This window comes from Solea senegalensis, linkage group LG10 (assembly GCF_019176455.1).
Source record: "Solea senegalensis isolate Sse05_10M linkage group LG10, IFAPA_SoseM_1, whole genome shotgun sequence".
Classification (NCBI taxonomy): Eukaryota; Metazoa; Chordata; class Actinopteri; order Pleuronectiformes; family Soleidae; genus Solea; species Solea senegalensis.
In genome coordinates this window covers 20,152,584-20,173,609 of record NC_058030.1, presented here as the reverse complement: position 1 = coordinate 20,173,609, position 21,026 = coordinate 20,152,584, and the positions used below count along the sequence as shown (strand labels likewise).

Sequence of the window (21,026 nt, the reverse complement as noted above, 5' to 3'; positions counted from 1 at the left end):
TGACAAATAAAGTTCAAGGTCACATAGACCTTTGAAAAGGTCTATGTGACCTAAACGTTGGACTGGCAAATAAATACTTTAATGTCAAACTGTCATCCACCCCAATTACAACACATTTCATCCTGTTGTCTCTACTTAGAAGGTAAAAAGCCATTTTGTCTAAAATGTTACTGCCACTTTTGTAAGACTAAATATTGGCTGAACTAGAAAACATAAGAAATATAGAAACAACTTAACTCACCTGAAGACTGCCACTGAGGCCCCTACATAAGACAATATGTTTTATGATGTCTTGTCAAAAAGATTTTGAAAAAGAAAATTAAACAATGAATTATTGTTTTTTTCTTTACTGAATGAATATTCCACTGGACCTGAATTTCCAAAGATGGGTTAAGAAATGTCTATAAAACCAAAAAATAAACTTCACTGAAACTAAAATAATCAAAGAAAAAGAAAAGTTTATGGGCAGTTTTATAGGGAAACAACCAGCAATAAAAAGTATCCCATTGGCAACATTATACAGTGGAGAAAGGTACGTTCATTGTCTACCACTTGACCCTCCACAAGACGGTTATAGGGTGCAACAGTAAACCCCAGTGGACTGGAGAACATGCAAACTCTACACAGAAAGGCCCTCTGTCAGACTGGGATCCAAACTGGTGACCTTCTACCTCCAAGGCAACAATATTTACCACTGCCCGAGTCCCAATGTGCACTCAACATTTCTCCAGGCCAATTTTTTGATGTCACACACAGGCATTGTGAATTTAACACACACAATTTTAAAGAGAAGAATAAACCTGTGGCAACAATACTAACCACTGGACCACTGTGTATATAAAGTAAACTCAAATAATATTGAAGTAGCACAATTATAGTATAAGTTAGTAAGTAAAACATTTGAAATAATCAAAATAATCAATTTTTAGATTTTTCATCAAAATAATTCTGGAAAAATGTATGTCATTCTATCATAAGAGGAATAACACATGGATTCCAAATTTCCTCAACATGCATCATCACTAACATTTTGAAAAAAACTTTTATTATTTTATTTTCATTTATTATTTTAGAATATGAAATAAAGGACCTACATCTGATCTGTCACTGTCAACTGTCACTACAAACAAGCAAATGTTGTTTTTTAACAAACTCTTTCCAGATACAGTGTTAATGTACTGATTGACTGAAGACTCTGGCAAACTGTGACATATTTGAAGAAAACATTTATTTTTTCCCCAGGGTGAACATTTGGCAACAAATAAATCCTGAGGCCATAGAGACCTGCAACAAGGTTTTTGTGACCCAAATGTTGGATTTGTCAATGTCAAACACACCTCATCACGTTGTCCAACCCATACATGTGCTCTTGTGAAGTTGCCCAAAGGTTGGGTGGTTACTCAAAGATTACACAATGCATCGTGACACATTGAGATAGAGATAGAAAGATGGGAAGCCGTGATTGCTGGTGGTTTGGTTGTGGAGGTGGGGTTTTAAAAGTCAAGTCTAATCACCTATAAATGTGGTAGCAGACATAAGTGGTGCACTTGGGAACAAACAGCTGTGAGAACATGGGAGAGCCATTGAGTGCCACCTCTTTGGTGGTACTAGCATTGCTAAGCTGCCTAGCTACAAGAAATGTGGAGGCTCAGGATGCAATGTGGATGAAGCCTGCATCAAAGGGTGCTCAACCTTCTCAGGTAACACAAGCCAATCCTTTTCCACAGCCAGGACAACCTACATTTCCTCAACCAGTGCCACAGCCAGGACTGCCTACATATCCTGGACAGCAAGGGATCAACCCAGTGCCACAGACAGGACTGCCTACATATCCTAAACCAGTGCCACAGCCAGGACAGCCTACATATCCTGGACAACCTAACATCAAACCAGCTCCGCAACCAAGACCCCCTACATATCCTACAAATCCTGGACAACCTAACATCAAACCAGCTCCGCAACCAAGACCCCCTACATATATCCTGGACAACCTAACATCAAACCAGCTCACCAAGATCCTGGACAACCATCCTAAGATATCCTACATATCCTGGACAACCCAACATCAAACCAGCTCCGCAACCAAGACCCCCTATATCCTACATATCCTGGACAACCCAACATCAAACCAGCTCCAAGACCCCCTACATATCCTATCCTGGACAACCTAACATCAAACCAGCTCAGGCAAAACCCCTACATATCCAGGACAACCTAACATCAAACCAGCTCCAACCAAGACCCCCTACATATCCTACATATCCTGGACAACCTAACATCAAACCAGCTCCACAACCAAAACCCCCTACATATCCTGGACAACCTAATATCCAACCACCTGCGCAACAAAGACCCTCTATATATCCTGGACAACCTAATATCCACCCACCCTCAACAAAGACCCTCTACATATCCTGGACAACCTAATATCCAACCACCTGAACATAGCAACAAAGACCCTACATATCCTGGACAACCTAATATCCACCACCTCACAAAGACCCTCTACATATCCTGGACAACCTAATATCCAACCACCTACGCAACAAAGACCCTCTACATATCCTGGACAACCTAATATCCAACCACCTACACAACAAAGACCCTCTACATATCCATCACAAAATCAAGTGTACTATGACCAGTCTCGACAGGAGCCACAGATCTCTCCACCACAGAAACCAGAATACCAACCTCGCCCAGTGTTGCCAAAGGACCCTAATGACTTGAGTTGTGAGGTGGACCGCAATGTGAGGATCCCATGTGGAAGTCCTCAAATCTCTGCTGCTGGATGTGAAGCCATAAACTGTTGCTTTGATGGCCAACAGTGCTTCTTCGGAAAGGCTGGTGAGTTTTTGAGACGGCTTTTGTTCTGATCAAAGAGAAGGAAATTAACTTTTATTCTAGTTGTTGACTGATTAAAGGGGTGGTTTTGGGAGAATAATATTACACAAAAATCTATCAAGAACATATTCTACATATTTGTGTTTTTTCTGTTTTCTTAGACAATACAACTAACCACTCAACCTATTAATGTATGCTTTTGTGCCACCAGTGACCATCCAATGTACAAAGGATGCTCAGTTCATTGTTGTCGTGGCCAGAGATGCAACACTGCCCAACATTGACCTTGAGTCAATCTCAATGTTGGGGGAAGGTCAAGGCTGTACACACGTTGACTCTAATTCAGCCTTTGCCATCTACCAGTTTGCAGTTACTGGCTGTGGCTCTGTTGTTTGGGTAAGACCATGTCTCTGTTTATTTTCCACAAAATTGTGTATATATATCCATCCATCCATTTTCTACTGCTTTATCCTCCACAAGAGGGTCGTGAGGGGTGCTGCACCATCTCAGCTGACATACATAGGACGATAGGCGGTTGGACTGGTGACAGTTTGCAAGTCCATAACAGGGCCACATATAGAGAAAAACAACCATTCACTCTCACAACCATGATCAATTTAGAGTGTCCAATGTACTTAATCCCCATATTGCATGTTTTTGGACTGTGGGAGGAAGCCAGAGAACCCAGAGAAAACCCATGCACACACGGGAGAACATGCAAACTCCATGCAGAAAGGCCCTTGTTGTCTATGTGTGTGTGTGTGTATATATATATACTTAGAAGATATTTTTATTGTGTGTGACTGTACTGTTTCAAGTATTTAACTTTTGTATCGTGTATTGTAGGAGGAGCCTGGGACTATAGTCTACGAGAACCGTATGTCATCCTCATTTGAGACGTTAGTAGGGGAAAGTGGAATAATTACCAGGGATAGCCAGTTTGAGTAGGTGATCTTTTTTTAGAACATTAAGTTACAACAGAGTGTCTGACAAGATGTGTAATCCCTGTTTTTGTTTGTCAGATTGACTTTCCAATGCAGGTTTAGAGGCTCTTCTGTGGAAGTCTTGGTTGTGGAAGTATTACCATTACAAGAGCCTCCTTTACCTGTTGCTGCTTTTGGACCGATCAGCGTACAAATGAGGTTGGCTAACGGGCAGTGCTTAACAAAGGGTTGTAATGAAGGTAAACATGTCAGCATGGCATCATGTATGCATTTATGGACCATCTTCGAACATTGACTGTCATGCTAACTCATTTCTGTTCTCACAGTGGATGCAGCCTATAGCTCTTTCTATACGGATGCAGACTACCCTGTGACCAAAGTACTGAGGGACCCAGTGTATGTGGAGGTTCAGCTCCTTGAGAAGACAGATCCAAACCTAGTCTTGACTCTTGGTCACTGTTGGACAACCACAAGCCTCAACCCTCACAGCCTGCCCCAGTGGGACATTCTGATAGATGGGTAACAACAACTTACACTGTCCTTATTATGAAAACATGGTGGATATTTGTGAATTATTTTAGATTGGTCACAAGTGATAATGAAGTGGGAAACCTCTCTATTCAGTTGCATTTAATAATCATTGCCTTAATATAATTTCCTCTTCATCCAGGTGTCCATACAGGGACGATCGCTACTTGTCCTCACTGGTTCCAGTCGGTGTCTCCTCTGGTCTGAACTTCCCAAGTCACTACAGGCGTTTCATTTTCAAAATGTTTACATTTGTGGACACCAGCACACTAACGCCCATGAGGGAGCAGGTAAGGAATTTATCGACTGAGGCGAAAATTCTGCAAACTACTATCTACCCATTACCCTGTTGACACTGTTGATTCTGTTCAGGTGTACATCCACTGTAGTACAACTGTGTGCAGTGCCGCTTCTGGCAGTTGTGAGCCATCATGCTTTGCGAAAAACAGGAAAAGTAAGCAACCAATTCATAATCTGCAGAATTCAGGACAAATATTACCATAAATCTGATGGTAATCGCATGTATGTGTGTTTGCAGGGAGAGACGTTGAAGCTACATACCAGGTGATGAATGAACCAAAGGTTGTGGTGTCTTCTGGACCTGTGGACATGTACTTCCCTGCAGAAACCAGCGAAGAATGAGGAGCATGAGCATTTGGCTGAGACCATTTAGTACAACATCTATAGCATTAACATGGTGCAGTTATCTGTGGTGAGAAATCAGACATATATTGTGTGTATGCCAACACAGTTTGCAACAGAAAGAATGAAATGTATCGCCAAAGTCTTGTAGTCAAATTTGTATTAAAAAAAATATTGGCTTTTATGTGCTGTAAATAATTTATTTTGGGTAAATTGGGTAATTGTTTTTCATTAACTGTCAGTGACATCCTAAAAAAGAATGAACCACTAGCAGTAATATTCAACTTTAATTTGAAAATAATGTTTTCTTTGAATGTTTGCTGAAACAAAAATCCACTGAACTGTGTTGATGTGAGTTTAGAATTGAGTTATTTTAAATGTAAAGCTGATAAAACACAACATTCTTGTCATCATACCACTACTGTGCCTGTGTCACCTTAGTCAGCACTTACAGTATATTGATTGCATAAATAGAGACATAGTAAATCAACATAATCCATCCATTTTGGGACTCATGAAGCACAATACCAAAAATAATACAACTGTCAACATGTTTATTTCTGATTATAATATTCTCCTGATTATGCAAAAAAAAAATATCCCCACACGGGTAACACTTTTGAAAGCTTCATTTTGCATCATGCATCAATGTTTAAATATCATTGCTAAATTGTACTTAACACATTTGTCAGCTTCAATGTCATTCAGACTTTAGTCGAGAAATCCAGCCACAGATTGCTACAACACTAAGACAATAAAGAGTATAATTTTTTCAAACACATGGAATGAAACATCTTTGGTCAGACATCAACGCCATCATCAAGTATCTTTGGTGATTGTATTTTTCCAAGGAGATGTGGTAACACATTTAAATCTGGAAACAATATTAGCCAACATGTCAGGGTTACCAGATAAACTACGATCAACTCTGAAAATGTCCTAAAAATCCAGTGTCCATAACTGGATCTGCTTCAAAAGTTAAAAAAAACCCTCCTTGGTCACATCCAACCACCCCTCCACAATATGTAACGGAAATACATTAGTTTAGGCATAATCCTATCCAATATAACCTCCTCATCAAAGGTGACACTCAATAGAAGTCTTCAAAAGGCAGTTCGATGGACTTCAACTTAACTGTTTTAATCACAGTTAACCAACACTGGAAATTAGGTTTATTGAAATAAAAAAAATATGTTGTTGACAGTGTTATTTTTACAAATTCGGGTTCGGTATCAAAACCCCAACCTGCTCTCCATCAACCTAAAACAATTAACACTGTAGGGTGATGTCAATTCAGAGACAAATTGAAACTCTCCCAGAAATGCACCTGTGAAATCTTCACAGCAAGAAATTAGACTCTAGTTTTTTTTAAAAAATAACATCTTTTATTCAGACTTATTTGTTTGAGTGAAGTGTTTGTGAGTTTACGGTGAAATATTTGTAATTCAAACTTAACACCTCATATTAGTAACAGATCATTGATTGTCTTGCAAGTGACATTTAAGTGCATACACACTGAGCTGATCTCCTGTACAACAGTTTGCAGTGAAAACATCATTGTGGTTTATAATATATATGCATATATATATATATATATATATATATATATATATATATATATATATATATATGTGTGTGTATGTACACACACACACACACACACACACACACGCACGCACAAAAACTATTTCAGGCACAGGTGATAATGTTTTCCTTTAACAGAGTCTTTGTAAAGTCTTGCTTTGTGGGTCCACATCACATAGAACTAGATGCATTAATGTGGGTTTTCCATCAAAATCACATAAAATACAAAGAAGAAATGGAACAAAGCACAGACCCCGCACACTTATCAGCTCGTGAATCCTAGAAACAGGTCAGATCACACAACTCAGGTGTGTGCGTTCATTTTCCTCCACTTCCTGTCAGTCAGACTTGTCCTTCTTTTTTCCACCACCGATGGGAATTTTGCTGACCACAGCAGAACCGACAGACGACACACCTCCAGCAACAGCGCACACTCCTCCTTTAACCAGGCCCACTCCCATGGCGGGGACAGCAACTACAGTGCTGGCAGCACTCTTGGTCAGGTCCAGACTCTTTCCCCCTATCCAGGCTACACCACCCACTGTTGCTCCTACAGCTCCCTTGGTGGCACCGTACATGCCCCCCACAACCCAGCCAAACATGCCTGGCTGTTTCTGTGGGTGGCCCTTGTTGTTGTCTGATTAAAAACAAAACAAAGATCTTACACACAACGTTTCACTGTAATGCTCATGTTCTTCACAGGCCTTCTAACAATGTGTCATGAAGGAGGAACATTGGTCACAACACGGTTACCATGATACATGCAAATGTGGAAGGGATAGTAGATAGGTCAGATTGTATGAGATATTGCTGCATTATCAACACCAACTTTCACACAGGGTTTCCCCTTCTGCCCCTGCAGAAAACCATGTTATCAGTGAGTGGTTGTGTCCAGCACCAAGGGTGTTTTTTGTGTTCTATAACCCTCTAGTTTTTTTTTTCTCTAGTCTATTAAATGAATTAATATACTACTTTTCTGGGTGTGGCTTTTATAAGCGCATAATAGCCCTTACTACATTCTCACTCCTACATTTACTTGTATTTTTGCATGTGTAATAAATAAATAAAAACAATAATTATGGTCTATGAAATCAGGGATGTAACGATTAGTGACTGAATAGTAAATGATTTGGTTTTTTTTTTGTCAACACCATTAAAACAACCGTCACTATGCAAAACCAGTGAACCACGTTCCTGACTGAAAAAATATGCTATAAAATGATGTACAACCTTTTTCCTCATGAAAAAACCTTGGCAACTTCACTAACCTGCAGCTTCTGATTCGTCATTGAGGTATGCAGGCGTGTCCTCGGGCACCTGCTCCGCCTGACTCATCTCTCTGGGAAAATAAATGACACAATTACCAATAGAGAGAGACTGTGGCACATTTTAAAAGGCATCAATCAGTAAGAAAAACAAATAACACCTGTCAGTAAGGCTATTGCCCAAAATAGTTTCCTCGCTGGCATCCTTACAGAATTTCTGATGTGATGTAAACCCTGCAAAGGTCCTGTGTCTGTACTTGTTGCACATTTTTATGTCTAGTTAGGAGGGCAACAGTGGCAACAAGACTAACTCTATAACAGGAAGGCAGTGCAACATCACACATTCAAAATATGAACTGAACAAAAAGAAAACCAGACCAGCTTCAGTGCACTTTGGCACTGAATGCAGAAGCCCCTTGGTTTTAGATTTATTCCATAATTTTGTGTTTTGATGAGATTGCAAAAGCCATTTGATTGCCATCATTTTTATACATTTTTATACAAGTTTTTCTACTAACATGTCATCTGTCCATATAGTAGAGTACAGCAGGGAATCATGCACAGACCTAGAGAACATAGTCAGAATACAAGAAATGAGTTGTGATCTCATCCTATATCCGTGACAAATATTTGTTTTGCTACATCATCTAACCTAATTCTACCTTACCTTACACTTTGCTTGGCTGTGTACTGACAGTGACTGTGGTTTAGTACTTGAGTCCAGGACTCTGCCTCAAGTCAGACTCAGATTGGAGAACTGATGATTTGGACCAGGACTTGAGCACTGACTGCAGTCATACTCGGAAGACATTTTTCATTTATATATTACATTAGTTTTTGTTTTTATTAGAATTAGTTATTTTGCACACACAACAATTAGTGATAGTGAATGTTTCCTCTGCATTTAACCCATCCTTATTCCACACCAGCAGTGAACACACAAGCCAGGCAAAGGAGCAATGGGCAGCCCTTATCTGCACCTGGTGACCTTCCGGTTACAAGCCTAATTCCTTTCCTCTTGGCCATAGGCTACCCATTTTTAGTTGGACTTTTTCCCAGTAAATTCAGGAAAAAGAGGAAAGTTAAAGCTCAATCATTGTTGGTCTTTTACATGAGTTGGCATCTACATTGCTCTTAGTGTAGACAGTGAAATAGGGTTCTCAGTCATGTTAGGTTAATTTCACAACAGAAGAGACTAAATCACCTCTGCAGGTGGGCAATGCTGCCATCCACAGGAAAAGCCTGTGGATGGCCTCTCATCCTTATATATTCTACTTCCAATACAATTCCAGTAGGCTCTACACCAAGAGGTGTAATGCTGTCACATTCTCAGTCTCGTCCTCCTCCATTGTAGTCTCAAAGTTCTCCACCCAACTGCCCACCAGTCTCCTCATTCCCTTTCTCACAATTCAAAATGTTCCTTCATTTATCCTCATCCTGACTCCTTAATCCTTCAGTATTCTTCCTGTCTCATCTCCTCAGTCTAACCCCCATCCTCCCCATCACAGTTAAGTCTAATCAACGTCCTCTCACAGTCCAAAAAAATGCAATATGGGGATTAGGTAAATTGGACACTCTAAATTGACCATAGGTGTGAGAGTGATTGGTTGTTTGTCTCTATGTGTGGCACTGTGATGGACTGGCAAACTGTCCAGGGTGTAAACCGTCTATTGCCCTATGTCAACTGAGATGGCACAGCATCCCCGGCGAATGGATGGATGTACTCTACTCAACCTTGATGTCTCCCCTGAACACTGGGGACTCTACTTGGACTTGACTCTAGTCCAACACAGGGAACTTTATACTCAACGAGGCCTTGGGACTCAGTTTGTACTCAGAAGACTGAGGACTAACAATGCTGCAGTATGACTTGCTCTTATACCAAACAGACGTGCCTTATAATTGACATTAAGTCCTGAGTGTCAATGTTAGCATGGGGCTGTACTGGACACACACAACGTGTGTTAAGAAAATAAATGAGCTTGCTGTGGGTGTTACTGTTAAACCCAAACAAGGCAGACCTGTTCATAATCTGTCACAAGGCTGTACTTCAGGTTACGACACATAGCAGGGGATGGTTTTCTTAACTTTTAACAACTAGTGCTTTAAAATAACAAACATTTCTCTTATTATACTTCCATCACAGTGTTTAGACCTGGGAATATAGATTTTTAAAATATATGGGAATCTCATACAAGCTATACATTTCCTTTTTTTCTTTGAACAAGTTAAACATTACACCTCTGTGAATCATATTGATGGGATTAGTTAGCTAAAGGCCTACCAACTGTGCTACGTAGCTAATGTACATCACTTGTTTACGCTTTAGTAAACTTTTGTTGCGTTAAGCTGACGTTACAAACGGCCCAACGGTTTGGACAGTTGTTGATATTTGGATTAAAAACTTAACTTGTCCCTGTAACATTCAAAAACTGTTGTGAAAACCCAGACGTGATGCGACTATGTGAAGATAGCGTGTATCTTCGTGGTCATGGTTTGTTGTCAGTCCAAACATTATTTACTTTTATTTTAACGGTGCTCTTTCTCCATTTTCATCGCAAACTCGATCCACATTCACCGGGAGCTCGTCACCTTTCTTTCCTCGATCGAGAGGTTCTACTTCGCGCAGCTTTGAGTCAAAATACGGTTCAGTTTTTCAAAGGTGACGCTAATGGTTCTGCACAAGTTCCCACACACACACAAACTGCACAACACCCACCACCACTTACCCCGTTATGTAGACCGACTCTGCTGTACAGTCTATGCCGAATATGCACACAAAAGTAACGCAAAGGTTTAAGAAACCTGTGACAGAATCACAAAAAGCTGGAGATGAGGCTGAGTTGTTTGTCTCTAGTTTGGGAGGAACGAGGACCTCAGTCTCCACCCAGGGAGGCGCGCGCGCACACACACGTGTACGTGTACGTACACACACACACACACACACACACACACACACGTTTTCACTCTGCTGCTGGCTGACTTCATAAAAACAAATATTTAATGCTAAACCTGAACCATTTGGAGTTGTCTTATGTTTCTAAAATAAAAGCGTACACACGTAGGTGTTGCAAGTAAGCTTCAGACACATTATTTGTATTTGGAAAACGTATCATAATTATACGATAAGCTACAAAACAGGACCTCTCTTTTATGGCCGAAAATAGTAATTACATTTGTTTTGCAGCTATTTTTAAAGGGCACTCACAGGTGTGTATAATCAGATTAATGACAGCTGTCATAATGACACTACTTGTCACTACAAGTAGTATATTACCAGAAAATTACTTTGGTCATCTTTTATAATATTACTTGAGTAAAAGTGTTGAAATATAACATTTATTGAATAATTTATGTCGGCATTGTGTGTATGGGTATGAAATGGATGTGTGATATAAAATGGGCGTGAATGTTAAAACTGTACTGTAAAGCAGTTTTTTTTAACATTATTATTATTATTATTATTATTATTATTATTATTAGTATTAACAAATACCAAAGATATTTAGGGGAAATGTATTGGAGTAAAAGTTGTGAAAAACAATGTATAAAATGTATGCATCTGTACTTTTTTATGAAATAAAGTATTTAAAGTAGTTGTACTTTGTTACATTACAACACTGCCTGGCTTTAATTAACTGAATAGAGCCATCATTGATTAGTAGCACCAGTGCTTGTCCTGTTAAAATATGTCGAAATGTCTGCTGTGCAAAGGAGCATGAACTTTAAATTTCAATGTTATGCTACATTCTAGTAAACGTAGCGTTTGTGAAGGTCAAAAGATGATCAGTGTCCTCCTGCGAAAGCGGAACTGGAGAGTCACGTGACTGCAGCTATGTTTCCCGCCCGTATTCGTAATGGCTTATTTATTTAGCACCCGGAAACAGCAGCAGAGTGACAGCTCTGTCGTGTAAAGCCGTAGGTTCGGTTCGGCTCGGCTCGGTTCGGTTCGGAGTGGAGTCTGGATGTAAAAACATTTCGGCAACAGATGAGATTTCCGTTGACTTGACTGCAGCAGCAGCTCGACAACAAAGTGAGTTCAGTGTTGAAGGAGCTCGACGAGTGTGCAGTTTGTCTTCAGCTACAACGTCTGGACTGTCAGGTAGCTACCAACAACGATGCTAATGGTTTCCTCCAGCTGTTAGCATCACATTTTAATGCTCGTGTTTGTTTGTGTGACTCTGACTCACACTTGTGTCTCGATTGAGAATCTGTAGTGAGTGACACAATGCAGACACTATGCCTGTGCTCACTGGTACAGAATGAGAGACAAGAGCAGGATTAAGTCACACTGTGTTTGTGAGTAAAGCAGTTGTGGTCCAGTGCACATAACACTGAGAGTGGATTCACTGTAATTATATGAAGTAAGAGACATCTTGTCTCCAGTAGGTCAATTTCATATTGTTTGTTTCCATTGATTCTGAAGTAAGGTTTAATAAATCAATGGATTATAGATGTATTACATATTTAATCCCCAACTATTTTCACAACCAACTCCCTAAAGGTTCGGAGTAGGACTGTAGAAACTGTTATTTCATTAATAATCGATTACTAAAGTAATTGTCAACTATTTTGATAATGGTTGAATCAGTTGGAGTGTTTTGTTTTATAAAGAATAAAACCAATGTTCTGCTTTTGAAATGTGAATATTTTCTGCTTTCTTTGCTCCATTCAACAAATAAATCATGAAAACTGAATGATTTTGTTGAAAAAAACAATACATTTGAGAACATCTTCATTTCCAGGTTTGAAAAATATTTCTCAACATTTTTTAATAGTTTCTGACATTTTATGGACCAAATGATTATTTAATTTATTGAGAAAATAATTGTTAATTGCAGCCCTAGTTCAGTGTATAAAATTCAATGACATCTAATGATGAGATTGCATCAAATTATGGAGTCCAACTCCCCGCTGTTTCCCAAGCATGTCGGCAAACTACGATGGTCTTCACATATCAGAAATAATACAGTTCTTCATTTGCGTGGTCAGCTTCTTCTTCAGAATTAGATTTTTTATTTTAAGGCAATTATATTCTTATACAAACATATAGGTAATATTTTGTAATTTCTGCTTATAAACCCACCTAAATTATACACACTGGACCTTTTTAAATGTGCATGTGTTCTGGTTTCTTTGCTCCTCTGTGACATTAAACTGTCTCTGTTCACGTTATACCATTTTCTGCATTTAGTGAATGAAACAACAATCAAGTTATCAAGAAAATAATAAACCTATCAATCTATGATGAAAGCAACAGTGTCCACAATAATATTTCTCACTTTAATCAGCATCAAATTTTGTATAGAAAACTTCCACTGTAATCACTTTCTGCACTATGACGTGTCAACAACTTCCCCTCATGATGCCCCAAGACTCATGGTTGCATATTGATTATATTTGCTGATTAAACCGGATCCATTGTTTGAAAATCAAACATTATGAAACAGAAACAGTGTTCTGTGGCCTTGGCTTGACCGTTTTAAATGTGCTGTTTACCACATGCAGTGTTCTGTAGGTTCCAGCAGGTGGCAGTGTATGCCCACTGTTGGGAACTCTCCTGTAAAACCTCAGCCTGGATGCAAATAATTTATCAACTTCTATTTAATGCATGACAGCAGCAATTGCACAGGAATAACAATATTGTTTGTTTTTCTTTTTAAATATCAGGATTTTCACACATGCTGATATATGGTGTGACTGCTGTCAATTATTTAATATATTTTCAATGCAAAATAAAAGATGAATAATATAATTGTTACATTAATGGAATGTTAATTCTGTGACAGTATTGGCTTGTTTTGGTCATTTACTATTTGAATTGATGGGATATCCTTTTTATTTTTATTTTCAAATTCTTTGCTATTTTTGTTGTATATCACTATTAGGGCTGTAACTAACGATTATTTTTATAATCAATGAACCAATTACTTGTCAGAAAATGTTAAAATGTTGATCAGCGTTTCTCAAACCTGGAAATGAAGATGTTCTGAAACATCTTATTTTGTCCACAAACCAAAAGTATTGAGTCTTAATATTCACATTTAATAGGGCTGAACGATTTTGAATAAATATCAAATTGCGATTATTTTGACAGAAATTATGATTGTGGTGTCAGAGCGAAATATGCCAAGTAATGTGAGACATGGCACAAAAGTGATGTGAAGTTCAGCCAGATTTAAAAACACGTACCTTTATTGGTTGATTGTTGATTAAAGGCCTGGTGTTTCCCTAAGAGGAGTAACAGGACAGGTCATTAGTTGGTCATAAAGCCACTGGTCAGAATTAGCTCTCCACCACCCACCTTCACCTCTGTGTGCACAAACAATATACAAACACAAATTAGGACTCGCTGCTTTGTGTCAATTGAGAGTTCAACAAAGATGCTACACAGAGTGAAATGTCATTAGTGAGCAGGTGGGGAAGGAGAACACAGAGCTGCTGCCTCTTCAACTAAGTAATGAAGAGGTTTCCATGGTGACTGGACTGACTGGTGCCATCTCAGTGTGTTTTTCTTTTTCTTTTTTTGGGGATTGGGGTAGAGATCAAAGCTGGCTGTCTGTAAGTGGAGGGTTAAATGCTGGGGTTGAAGAGGAAAAGCCTCTGGTTAAACTTAACCAAATCTCCTTTAACACACAGATGACATGTTGCTCCACGGACACCGGGGAGATGATGGTGTCAATGAACATGGATCTCTCTTTAGAGGACCTCATATTCACTTGCATAGAAAAAAATAACACAATAAAGATATCAAAGCATAATTAAGACAAAGACTAAGTTAAAATGATCAGAACCAGATTTTGTATCTGAATGGATAATAAACAGCCCTGTTGATTTATTGTTGACATGATGATTGTTGGATTCGTACAAGACGTACAGGAAACAATTGGGACAACTGTCTAAAAACCCAATTTTATTTTAAATTGTGTGTGTGTTCAGCTCCTCCAGTGGACACATCCCCAGCAGTTGGTCATACCTGTCCTTCACACACCTCAAAGTACATAAAAGCAAAATAGTGCACAGTATTATCTCTTTCGAGCCGAAATAGCAATTATTTCTCTTTAAAATAAGTGCATTTCACAGGATACAGAAGAACTATCAATGATCTCAGGCTACAGTGTTCCATTCATGGTCTGTACTACTGTAGGAATCTTTAAAAAGGAGAGAGAAATGTGTTTTTTCATTATACAGTTCTGGCACTGCTCCACTCTGCTCGCTTTGGTATCAGGCATGTCGTGTTCCATTACTTCCTGTGCCTTCTGTCGTCATAACAGTGTGAAACTGCTTTGACATCGCTTTATACACGACACAAACTAGTGACGAGCAATGCAGTTGTTTTTGTTGTACCGAACAATTAGAATCAGTTAATTAAAGATTTGTTCACATAATTGTTCAGTACTTGACTGGAGCACAGACTCCATCTGACACAGTCACTGAACTGAAATACAACAGAGCACTGTCAAATACACTGACTGTTAAATGTTTTCCTTGCTAAATGTTGGAGATTAACGCACGTTTTCAGTATTTTAAAGTCTTTTTAACTCATCTACAGTTCGGCATTGTTCAGTTTGATTCTTGTGTCGGACGTTGCGCTCATAACTCTTTTGGTGACGACACTCTCTGACCAATCAGTGGCTGGCACATTTTAATATCAGCTCAGCTCAATGGGAACCTCGCTAGAGCAGGTACTAAAATAAAAAGCTCCAGGTACTATCACTAATGGAAAATCAAAACAAACCAGAGTAGAGTCCAGCCGAATAGTGCTAGAACTAGAGCTGCAACTAACGATTATTTTCGTAATCGATAAATCTGTTGATTATTTTCTCGATTAATCAATTAAGCGTTTGGTCCATAAAATGTCAGAAAACCTTAAAAAATGTTGATCAATGTTCATCAAACCTGGAAATGATGACGTTCTCAAATGTCTTGTTTTGTCCACAAACCAAAATGATTCACTTTTAATGATTTCTTTGTTATCCAGAGCAAAGAAATGAAGAAAATATTCACATTTAAAAAGCTTAAACAATTTAAAAAGTGCCAAGTGTCTCTGGTGGTACCAGTGGCTGGGCCATTAAGAGGTTGTTTTTGGGCCGCATGTAGCCCACAAACCTCCAATTGAACAGGCTGGGTATTGTTTCCCATAGAAATCACATTCTGTATGTTTTAAAGCTGAATAAATGACAGGAGAACAAATGATTATTACTGAATTACTGAAGCTGTAAAAGAGAGCCAGTAGTGTCTGGTGTTGTAGGACTGTGTCCTCCTGAGACAACTGTAACCCTCATATGAGCAGCAGCAGCAGCAGCACTCCTGGTGGTCCTGGACGTCCTGGACTGTGACACGCTGGGCTCAGCTTTTGGACTGAGAGCTGCGAGCACTAGTGGTGTGAAAGGCCAAACAAGTGTGTGGATGGAGGGGGAGGGCTGTTGGCTCTCCAATCCTTTTAAAGCCTTTTGTCATTTATACAGGGATTCACTTGTCATTACAGAATAAGAACAGCGTTTTTGTAGTCGATCCGGGCATTTATGGACATTTAAAAAACGCTGACGGGCGAAAACTAACTCCAGTGCACTTGTTCTAAGTCGCTCTGCATTGGTCAGCTTTGCTACTCTCATCTGACTGTGTGCAAAAGTTTCCTCCAGTCATTATTCTGAGGTTTGGTTTTTCATGAAAGACTTTCATGTTAATGTTTCTTTCTTTTCTCCCCCCACAAGTCAAATTTGATCTATGAATTTCATAATCTGACATGAGGTAGTGAAGAAGAAAGTTTGCTCTGTTGGAGCAGGGTCTGATCTTGTTGACTCGCTGCTCCACTGCACCATCTGTGAGAGACCTTAATAACTGGGCCGGTGATTTATTGCCCTGTACTCAGCAGTGTCTTTTCGAGAGGACAAAAGCAGAGACCCTCACCCTCCCACTGTTTTTAATAGTTCCATGGGATGTGCAGGAGGGAGAAAAAAACACAGTTGTAATGTGGGGTCAAAGTGAAAGAAGATTGAGTGCCTGAAGTGAAAGCAGTTTGGGGAGAATGAGATTTTAAAGATGTCTGCAAATGAAACTTCTGTAGAGCCAGTATTGTATTTAAGTTAGACTTTGAGGTGACGCTATCCCACCGCTTCTTAAGCCGATGGCTGTTGCGCCTCCAGTGACCTCTCCCCTCCTCCTCCTTCTCCTCCGGAGGGCGATAAGGTGCTGCAGGAGAAAAGCTGGTCTTATCTCTCCGCTGCCCTCTGAGGCAGTCGTGTTTTATGGGTTGTAGCTCTTTTGTTTCCTTGTTCTCTGCCTCTGCCTGATCACTCTCACTCATCCCTCATGGAAGTTGTTTGAAGGCCTAGAATAGTATTGGCATAGCCTCCCCCTCCTTCTTCTTCTACTCCTCTGTTCCCTCTTCTTTACTGAATCCTGCCTCCGTATCATTTATCTCTACACCCCACTCTCCCTCCTCCTCCTCAGTTTAAGGGGGCCGTTAGGGGGCATCCTCTTTTCTCTCCCAGCTGGGTTTGTTGACACACAGGCAATCTATGGTTCTCTTTCACCTCTGCCACCCCTCTTTTTAACTCTCACCCCCCACCACCACCCACAGCTCGACCCTCCGCTTTCCCTGAACAGTAAAGCTGCCACAGCTGTGGACTGTATTAGCATAGCTGCTAAGGAGCAGGGGGGGTGGCTAAATATATTGCAGCCATTACCTTTTGTTCAACAGTTGACGGTTTTAAAACATTTCACCTTCTCTCTGTTTGTGCAAAGGGAATGCAGAGAAAAGGCTAGCACAGTGATTTCAGTCTAACAGCTTTTTAAATATGGGACACAGAAGATGGAGCGAGAGCAAATAAATAAAAGCAAATCACTGCAAACAAGTCGATATCCAATTAGTGCTTTCAGAAACTCTAAACAACTGGAGAACGCATTCAGGGAGCACGGACCTCCGCTGAGGCTGCTCACTTTCCCACAGTCCCACCACCAAAATGTAACCGGCTCTTCCTTGGACCGTGTTTTACCTTCATCAGAGAAGTTCATCACAGCCGTCCTTCACAGACAAACACGTAAACACGACCAAACACATTTCCCTCTTGGTGGAAGCAAGAAGTAATATAAAAGTTTTGAATCTCTGAAACATACCGTGATGATAGATGACGTTGTTCTTCTCTTGCTTGTCGGCAGGTGTTGGGATGAACAGATCCAGGTCCAGGTCACATAAAAAAGGCCCCCAACCTTCAGTCAACAGAATAACCCGCAGCTCCGGCTCCCAGACCAGAGCAGCCGACCCAGCACAGACTCAGGACTCTGGGCCCGGCCCGTATGGAAAACAACGGAAGAAGCAGGGGGACTCGGTTCTGGCCCAAGACCTCAGCAAGATGAGTGTGAGTGGACAAGACGCTGTACACACGAGGTGAGGAGGACACAGTGACTTTAGAATCAAACCTGAATATTAAAGTTTCGGCAGTGTTTCTCAGTCCTGGTCATCAGGATCCACTGTCCAGCATGCTTTCTAACACACCTGATTCAAATGAATAGGTCGTAATCAGGCCTTTATCATCACCAGGTGTTTGAGCAGGGACCCGGTGCATTAAAGGGAAAGTCTGTAAAGTAGACGAGTAGACAAAGTGACATGACATGACACGTATTTGGATTATCATATTCAAGCAAAAACTAAAAAACCTGACCATGTCATAATCTGTCTTTTCCTGTCCTCTTCTTCAGTAAAGGAAAAACGTCCAAAATCAGCAGTGACTCTGTGCAGGATGGCGGATCCTCTGGATCCAGATCTACGCCCGTGGTCAAGTCATCGTCCAGAGGCGGCCTCGCATCTGTGGCTCGACTGGTGAAGCTCGGACGCTGTAAAAATGTGGTGGTGGTGGCCGGAGCAGGGATCAGCACAGCCAGCGGCATCCCAGACTTCAGGTTGTTGTCTTTGGGTTTGTTTGTCATACTATAGAGAGGCTAGTAAAGGACACTCTGACACCAGAACAGTACATTGGTCATTGCTGGAGTTACTACCACAGTCACTTCTTCAGCCAAAAAGTGTTTTGCTGTGTCACGTTCTGTTTTTCAGTGAAAAATTGGCCAGTACTAAGTTTGTGTGAATAAAATGTGTTAAATGAGTCTAGGTCAATGGTTATCAAAAACTGGCCCTCCAGCATCAGTATCTGGCCCGGCAGATGATTTAACAAATCTGATTTTAAATCATTTCATTACATACCTAAACTAAAAGTTTGGTTGGAAAAATCCAAATAAAAACACTGCTGTTGCCATGGAAACAGCCAGGTTTGGGCAGTAAATGTCTGCAAAATAACTACTTGCAGAAGTTAAAATTGAAATGATGCACAATAAATATTAACAGTAGAAGTGTATGTGTCTCACACATTTGAATTTGGTACTTGATGAAGATGCGATGTTATGGCCCAATATTCACTTGCTTACAAAAACATTGCCCACATTTACTTGCTGATCCCTGGTCTAGGTAGACAGTTGTAGGCTGCCATTTTGGAAGGAAAAAAAAGTTCCAGTCTGCAGCCTCACCACTAGATGGCACTAAAATCTGTGCATCACAAAAGAATGAAGAACCCCGTGTTTCCACATTTTTCCCTAGAACTCCAGGGACGGGACTTTACGCCAACTTGGAAAAGTACAACATCCCATACCCGGAAGCTATTTTCAACATCGACTACTTCTCCAATGACCCGCAGCCGTTCTTCTCTTTGGCCAAAGCTCTGTATCCTGGCAGCCATCAGCCCAACTACATCCACTATTTCATCCGCATGCTCCATCACAAAGGCCTGCTGCTCCGAATGTACACGCAAAACATTGACGGGCTGGAGAAACGTGAGTCAGATAAATACAGATGTTTGTATGAAACTGTGAGTACAAACGTTCAGTACCACTGCATCATGTCAGTTGACGCTGATCATTCCGAATAACCTTCTTCACAGTCTGTGGTATCCCAGAAGACAAACTTGTGGAGGCTCATGGGAGTTTTGCTACAGCTTCCTGTCACTTATGCTACACTCCGTATCCTGCTGAAGAGGCGAAGGTACGTCAGAAAACAACAGTCAAACCTAACACAGGCATGTCTCCGTGTTTGACACCTGTGTAATGTTTCCTGCCTTTGTTTTTCCCCCAGCATGCAATAATGAACGACAACGTTCCCATATGCACATTTTGTGCTGCTACAGTCAAACCTGACGTCGTGTTTTTCGGAGAGGACCTTCCTCAAACGTATTTCCTCCACTCAAAAGACTTCCCCAAAGCAGACCTGCTCATCATCATGGGAACATCTCTACAGGTAAAACATTGATACTTCACTGTCTTTAAACTGATTTCTAGAATATTTTAGTATAAATATGTCAAATATCTGTTTCAGATTGAGCCTTTCGCCAGCCTGGTGAACACGGTGCGCGCTTCTGTTCCTCGTCTCCTCCTGAACCGACACGCCGTGGGTCAGTTTGAGAAAGTGCCGCTTCGCAAAGGTGACCACATGGAGCTGGGCGACCTGGAGGTTACAGTTCGCAGGTTTGCCGAAATGCTCGACTGGGACGATGAGATCACAGAGCTGATGAGAAGTCTCCAAACTGTGGTGAGTTCCATCTCAAGCACCGGTTTTTGTTTGAGGGTCTTGGTTGCATAAAATGGTCAAACAGGTCTTGGTCTAAAATAATGCCCGATACATAGGATTGAACCCTTTCTGGACGCTGCTTTTTCATCTCTCTGCAGAGCATCCCAACACTGATAAACAACGCTCCATCAGTGAGTGGACAGACATTTTGCCAGGGCAGAGTTCTGTCAGAGCCTCCAGGGAGGATGAAAATGTCCAGGCCTAGACCAGAAGGTCAGAGAGCAGCCAGCAGTGGCAGCGAGGAGACGGATTCAGAGACGGACAGCAAGAGCTCTGCGTCCTCCAACCTGAGCCACTGACGCCGCACAATGACGCATGAGACCACACTGAGGCTGTTTCCTCTTTAGTTCACACTAAGACCAATTTCTCACCAGGTTGTTTTTACCTCTTCATCTTGGATGTTTGATGTTCACTATTATAAAAGGTCTGCAGCCATATTTAAAGCACTTATTTGGTGGATGAGGGTCCATCCACCACACTAGTAAACGACGATGCTCCTGTAAACACTGTTTTCTTATACGTCAACAACTTGTTCATGTTTTATCTCAGCACATAACTGTATTTTAAACAATATTTAATAAAATTGTTTTTTTTGGAGTCATTTGT

The 21,026-nt window shown here is 40.6% G+C and overlaps 2 protein-coding genes and 1 pseudogene across 8 annotated transcripts; 2 read left to right on the top strand and 1 right to left on the bottom strand.

Annotated features, from left to right (window-relative positions):
• Positions 1-1,571: 1,571 nt before the first annotated feature.
• LOC122775879 lies at positions 1,572-5,373 on the top strand (annotated as a pseudogene). Its single transcript, XR_006361145.1, has 9 exons — positions 1,572-1,975; positions 2,250-2,847; positions 3,056-3,240; positions 3,691-3,788; positions 3,867-4,027; positions 4,115-4,307; positions 4,459-4,606; positions 4,689-4,770; positions 4,855-5,373. The product of XR_006361145.1 is annotated as a zona pellucida sperm-binding protein 4-like (transcript).
• A 1,238-nt stretch (positions 5,374-6,611) lies between these two features.
• On the bottom strand, positions 6,612-10,712 carry tmem263 (transmembrane protein 263). 3 transcript variants are annotated; one of them, XM_044035293.1, is made up of 4 exons: positions 8,475-8,663; positions 8,326-8,373; positions 7,811-7,881; positions 6,613-7,179 (listed from the first exon to the last, which is right to left on the bottom strand). In XM_044035293.1, exons 3-4 carry the CDS (start codon positions 7,875-7,877, stop codon positions 6,881-6,883), a joined length of 366 nt encoding a protein of 121 aa, XP_043891228.1. In that variant the 5' UTR covers positions 7,878-7,881; positions 8,326-8,373; positions 8,475-8,663; the 3' UTR covers positions 6,613-6,880. The 3 variants fall into 3 exon arrangements, with proteins under 3 accessions (XP_043891226.1, XP_043891228.1, XP_043891227.1); XM_044035291.1 differs by having other exon boundaries at positions 6,612-7,179; positions 8,326-8,663; XM_044035292.1 differs by lacking the exons at positions 8,326-8,373; positions 8,475-8,663 and adding an exon at positions 10,537-10,712.
• A 948-nt stretch (positions 10,713-11,660) lies between these two features.
• Positions 11,661-21,017, top strand: si:dkey-103i16.6 (uncharacterized protein LOC557125 homolog). 4 transcript variants are annotated; one of them, XM_044036143.1, is made up of 8 exons: positions 11,661-11,840; positions 17,969-18,197; positions 18,509-18,709; positions 19,398-19,630; positions 19,738-19,838; positions 19,929-20,090; positions 20,169-20,381; positions 20,519-21,017. In XM_044036143.1, the coding sequence occupies exons 2-8, from the start codon at positions 17,977-17,979 to the stop codon at positions 20,717-20,719; spliced, it is 1,332 nt and encodes a 443-aa protein (XP_043892078.1). In that variant the 5' UTR covers positions 11,661-11,840; positions 17,969-17,976; the 3' UTR covers positions 20,720-21,017. The 4 variants fall into 4 exon arrangements, with proteins under 4 accessions (XP_043892078.1, XP_043892077.1, XP_043892079.1 ...); XM_044036142.1 differs by having other exon boundaries at positions 11,662-11,909; XM_044036144.1 differs by lacking the exon at positions 11,661-11,840 and adding an exon at positions 17,681-17,850.
• The last annotated feature ends 9 nt before the right edge of the window (positions 21,018-21,026 follow it).

Bases quoted from the DNA above. Each gene is read 5' to 3' on its own strand.
- tmem263 (XM_044035291.1), bottom strand. From the start codon at position 8,417: ATGAGATCACAACTCATTTCTTGTATTCTGACTATGTTCTCTAGGTCT. The intron at 7,882-8,325 runs GTTAGTAGAAAA...TTATTTTCCCAG, and splicing joins ACTATATGGACAGATGACAT to AGAGATGAGTCAGGCGGAGC. The intron at 7,180-7,810 runs GTTAGTGAAGTT...GTTTTTAATCAG, and splicing joins TGACGAATCAGAAGCTGCAG to ACAACAACAAGGGCCACCCA.
- si:dkey-103i16.6 (XM_044036141.1), top strand. From the start codon at position 17,938: ATGACGTTGTTCTTCTCTTGCTTGTCGGCAGGTGTTGGGATGAACAGA. The intron at 18,198-18,508 runs GTGAGGAGGACA...CCTCTTCTTCAG, and splicing joins CAAGACGCTGTACACACGAG to TAAAGGAAAAACGTCCAAAA. The intron at 20,091-20,168 runs GTAAAACATTGA...TATCTGTTTCAG, and splicing joins TCATGGGAACATCTCTACAG to ATTGAGCCTTTCGCCAGCCT.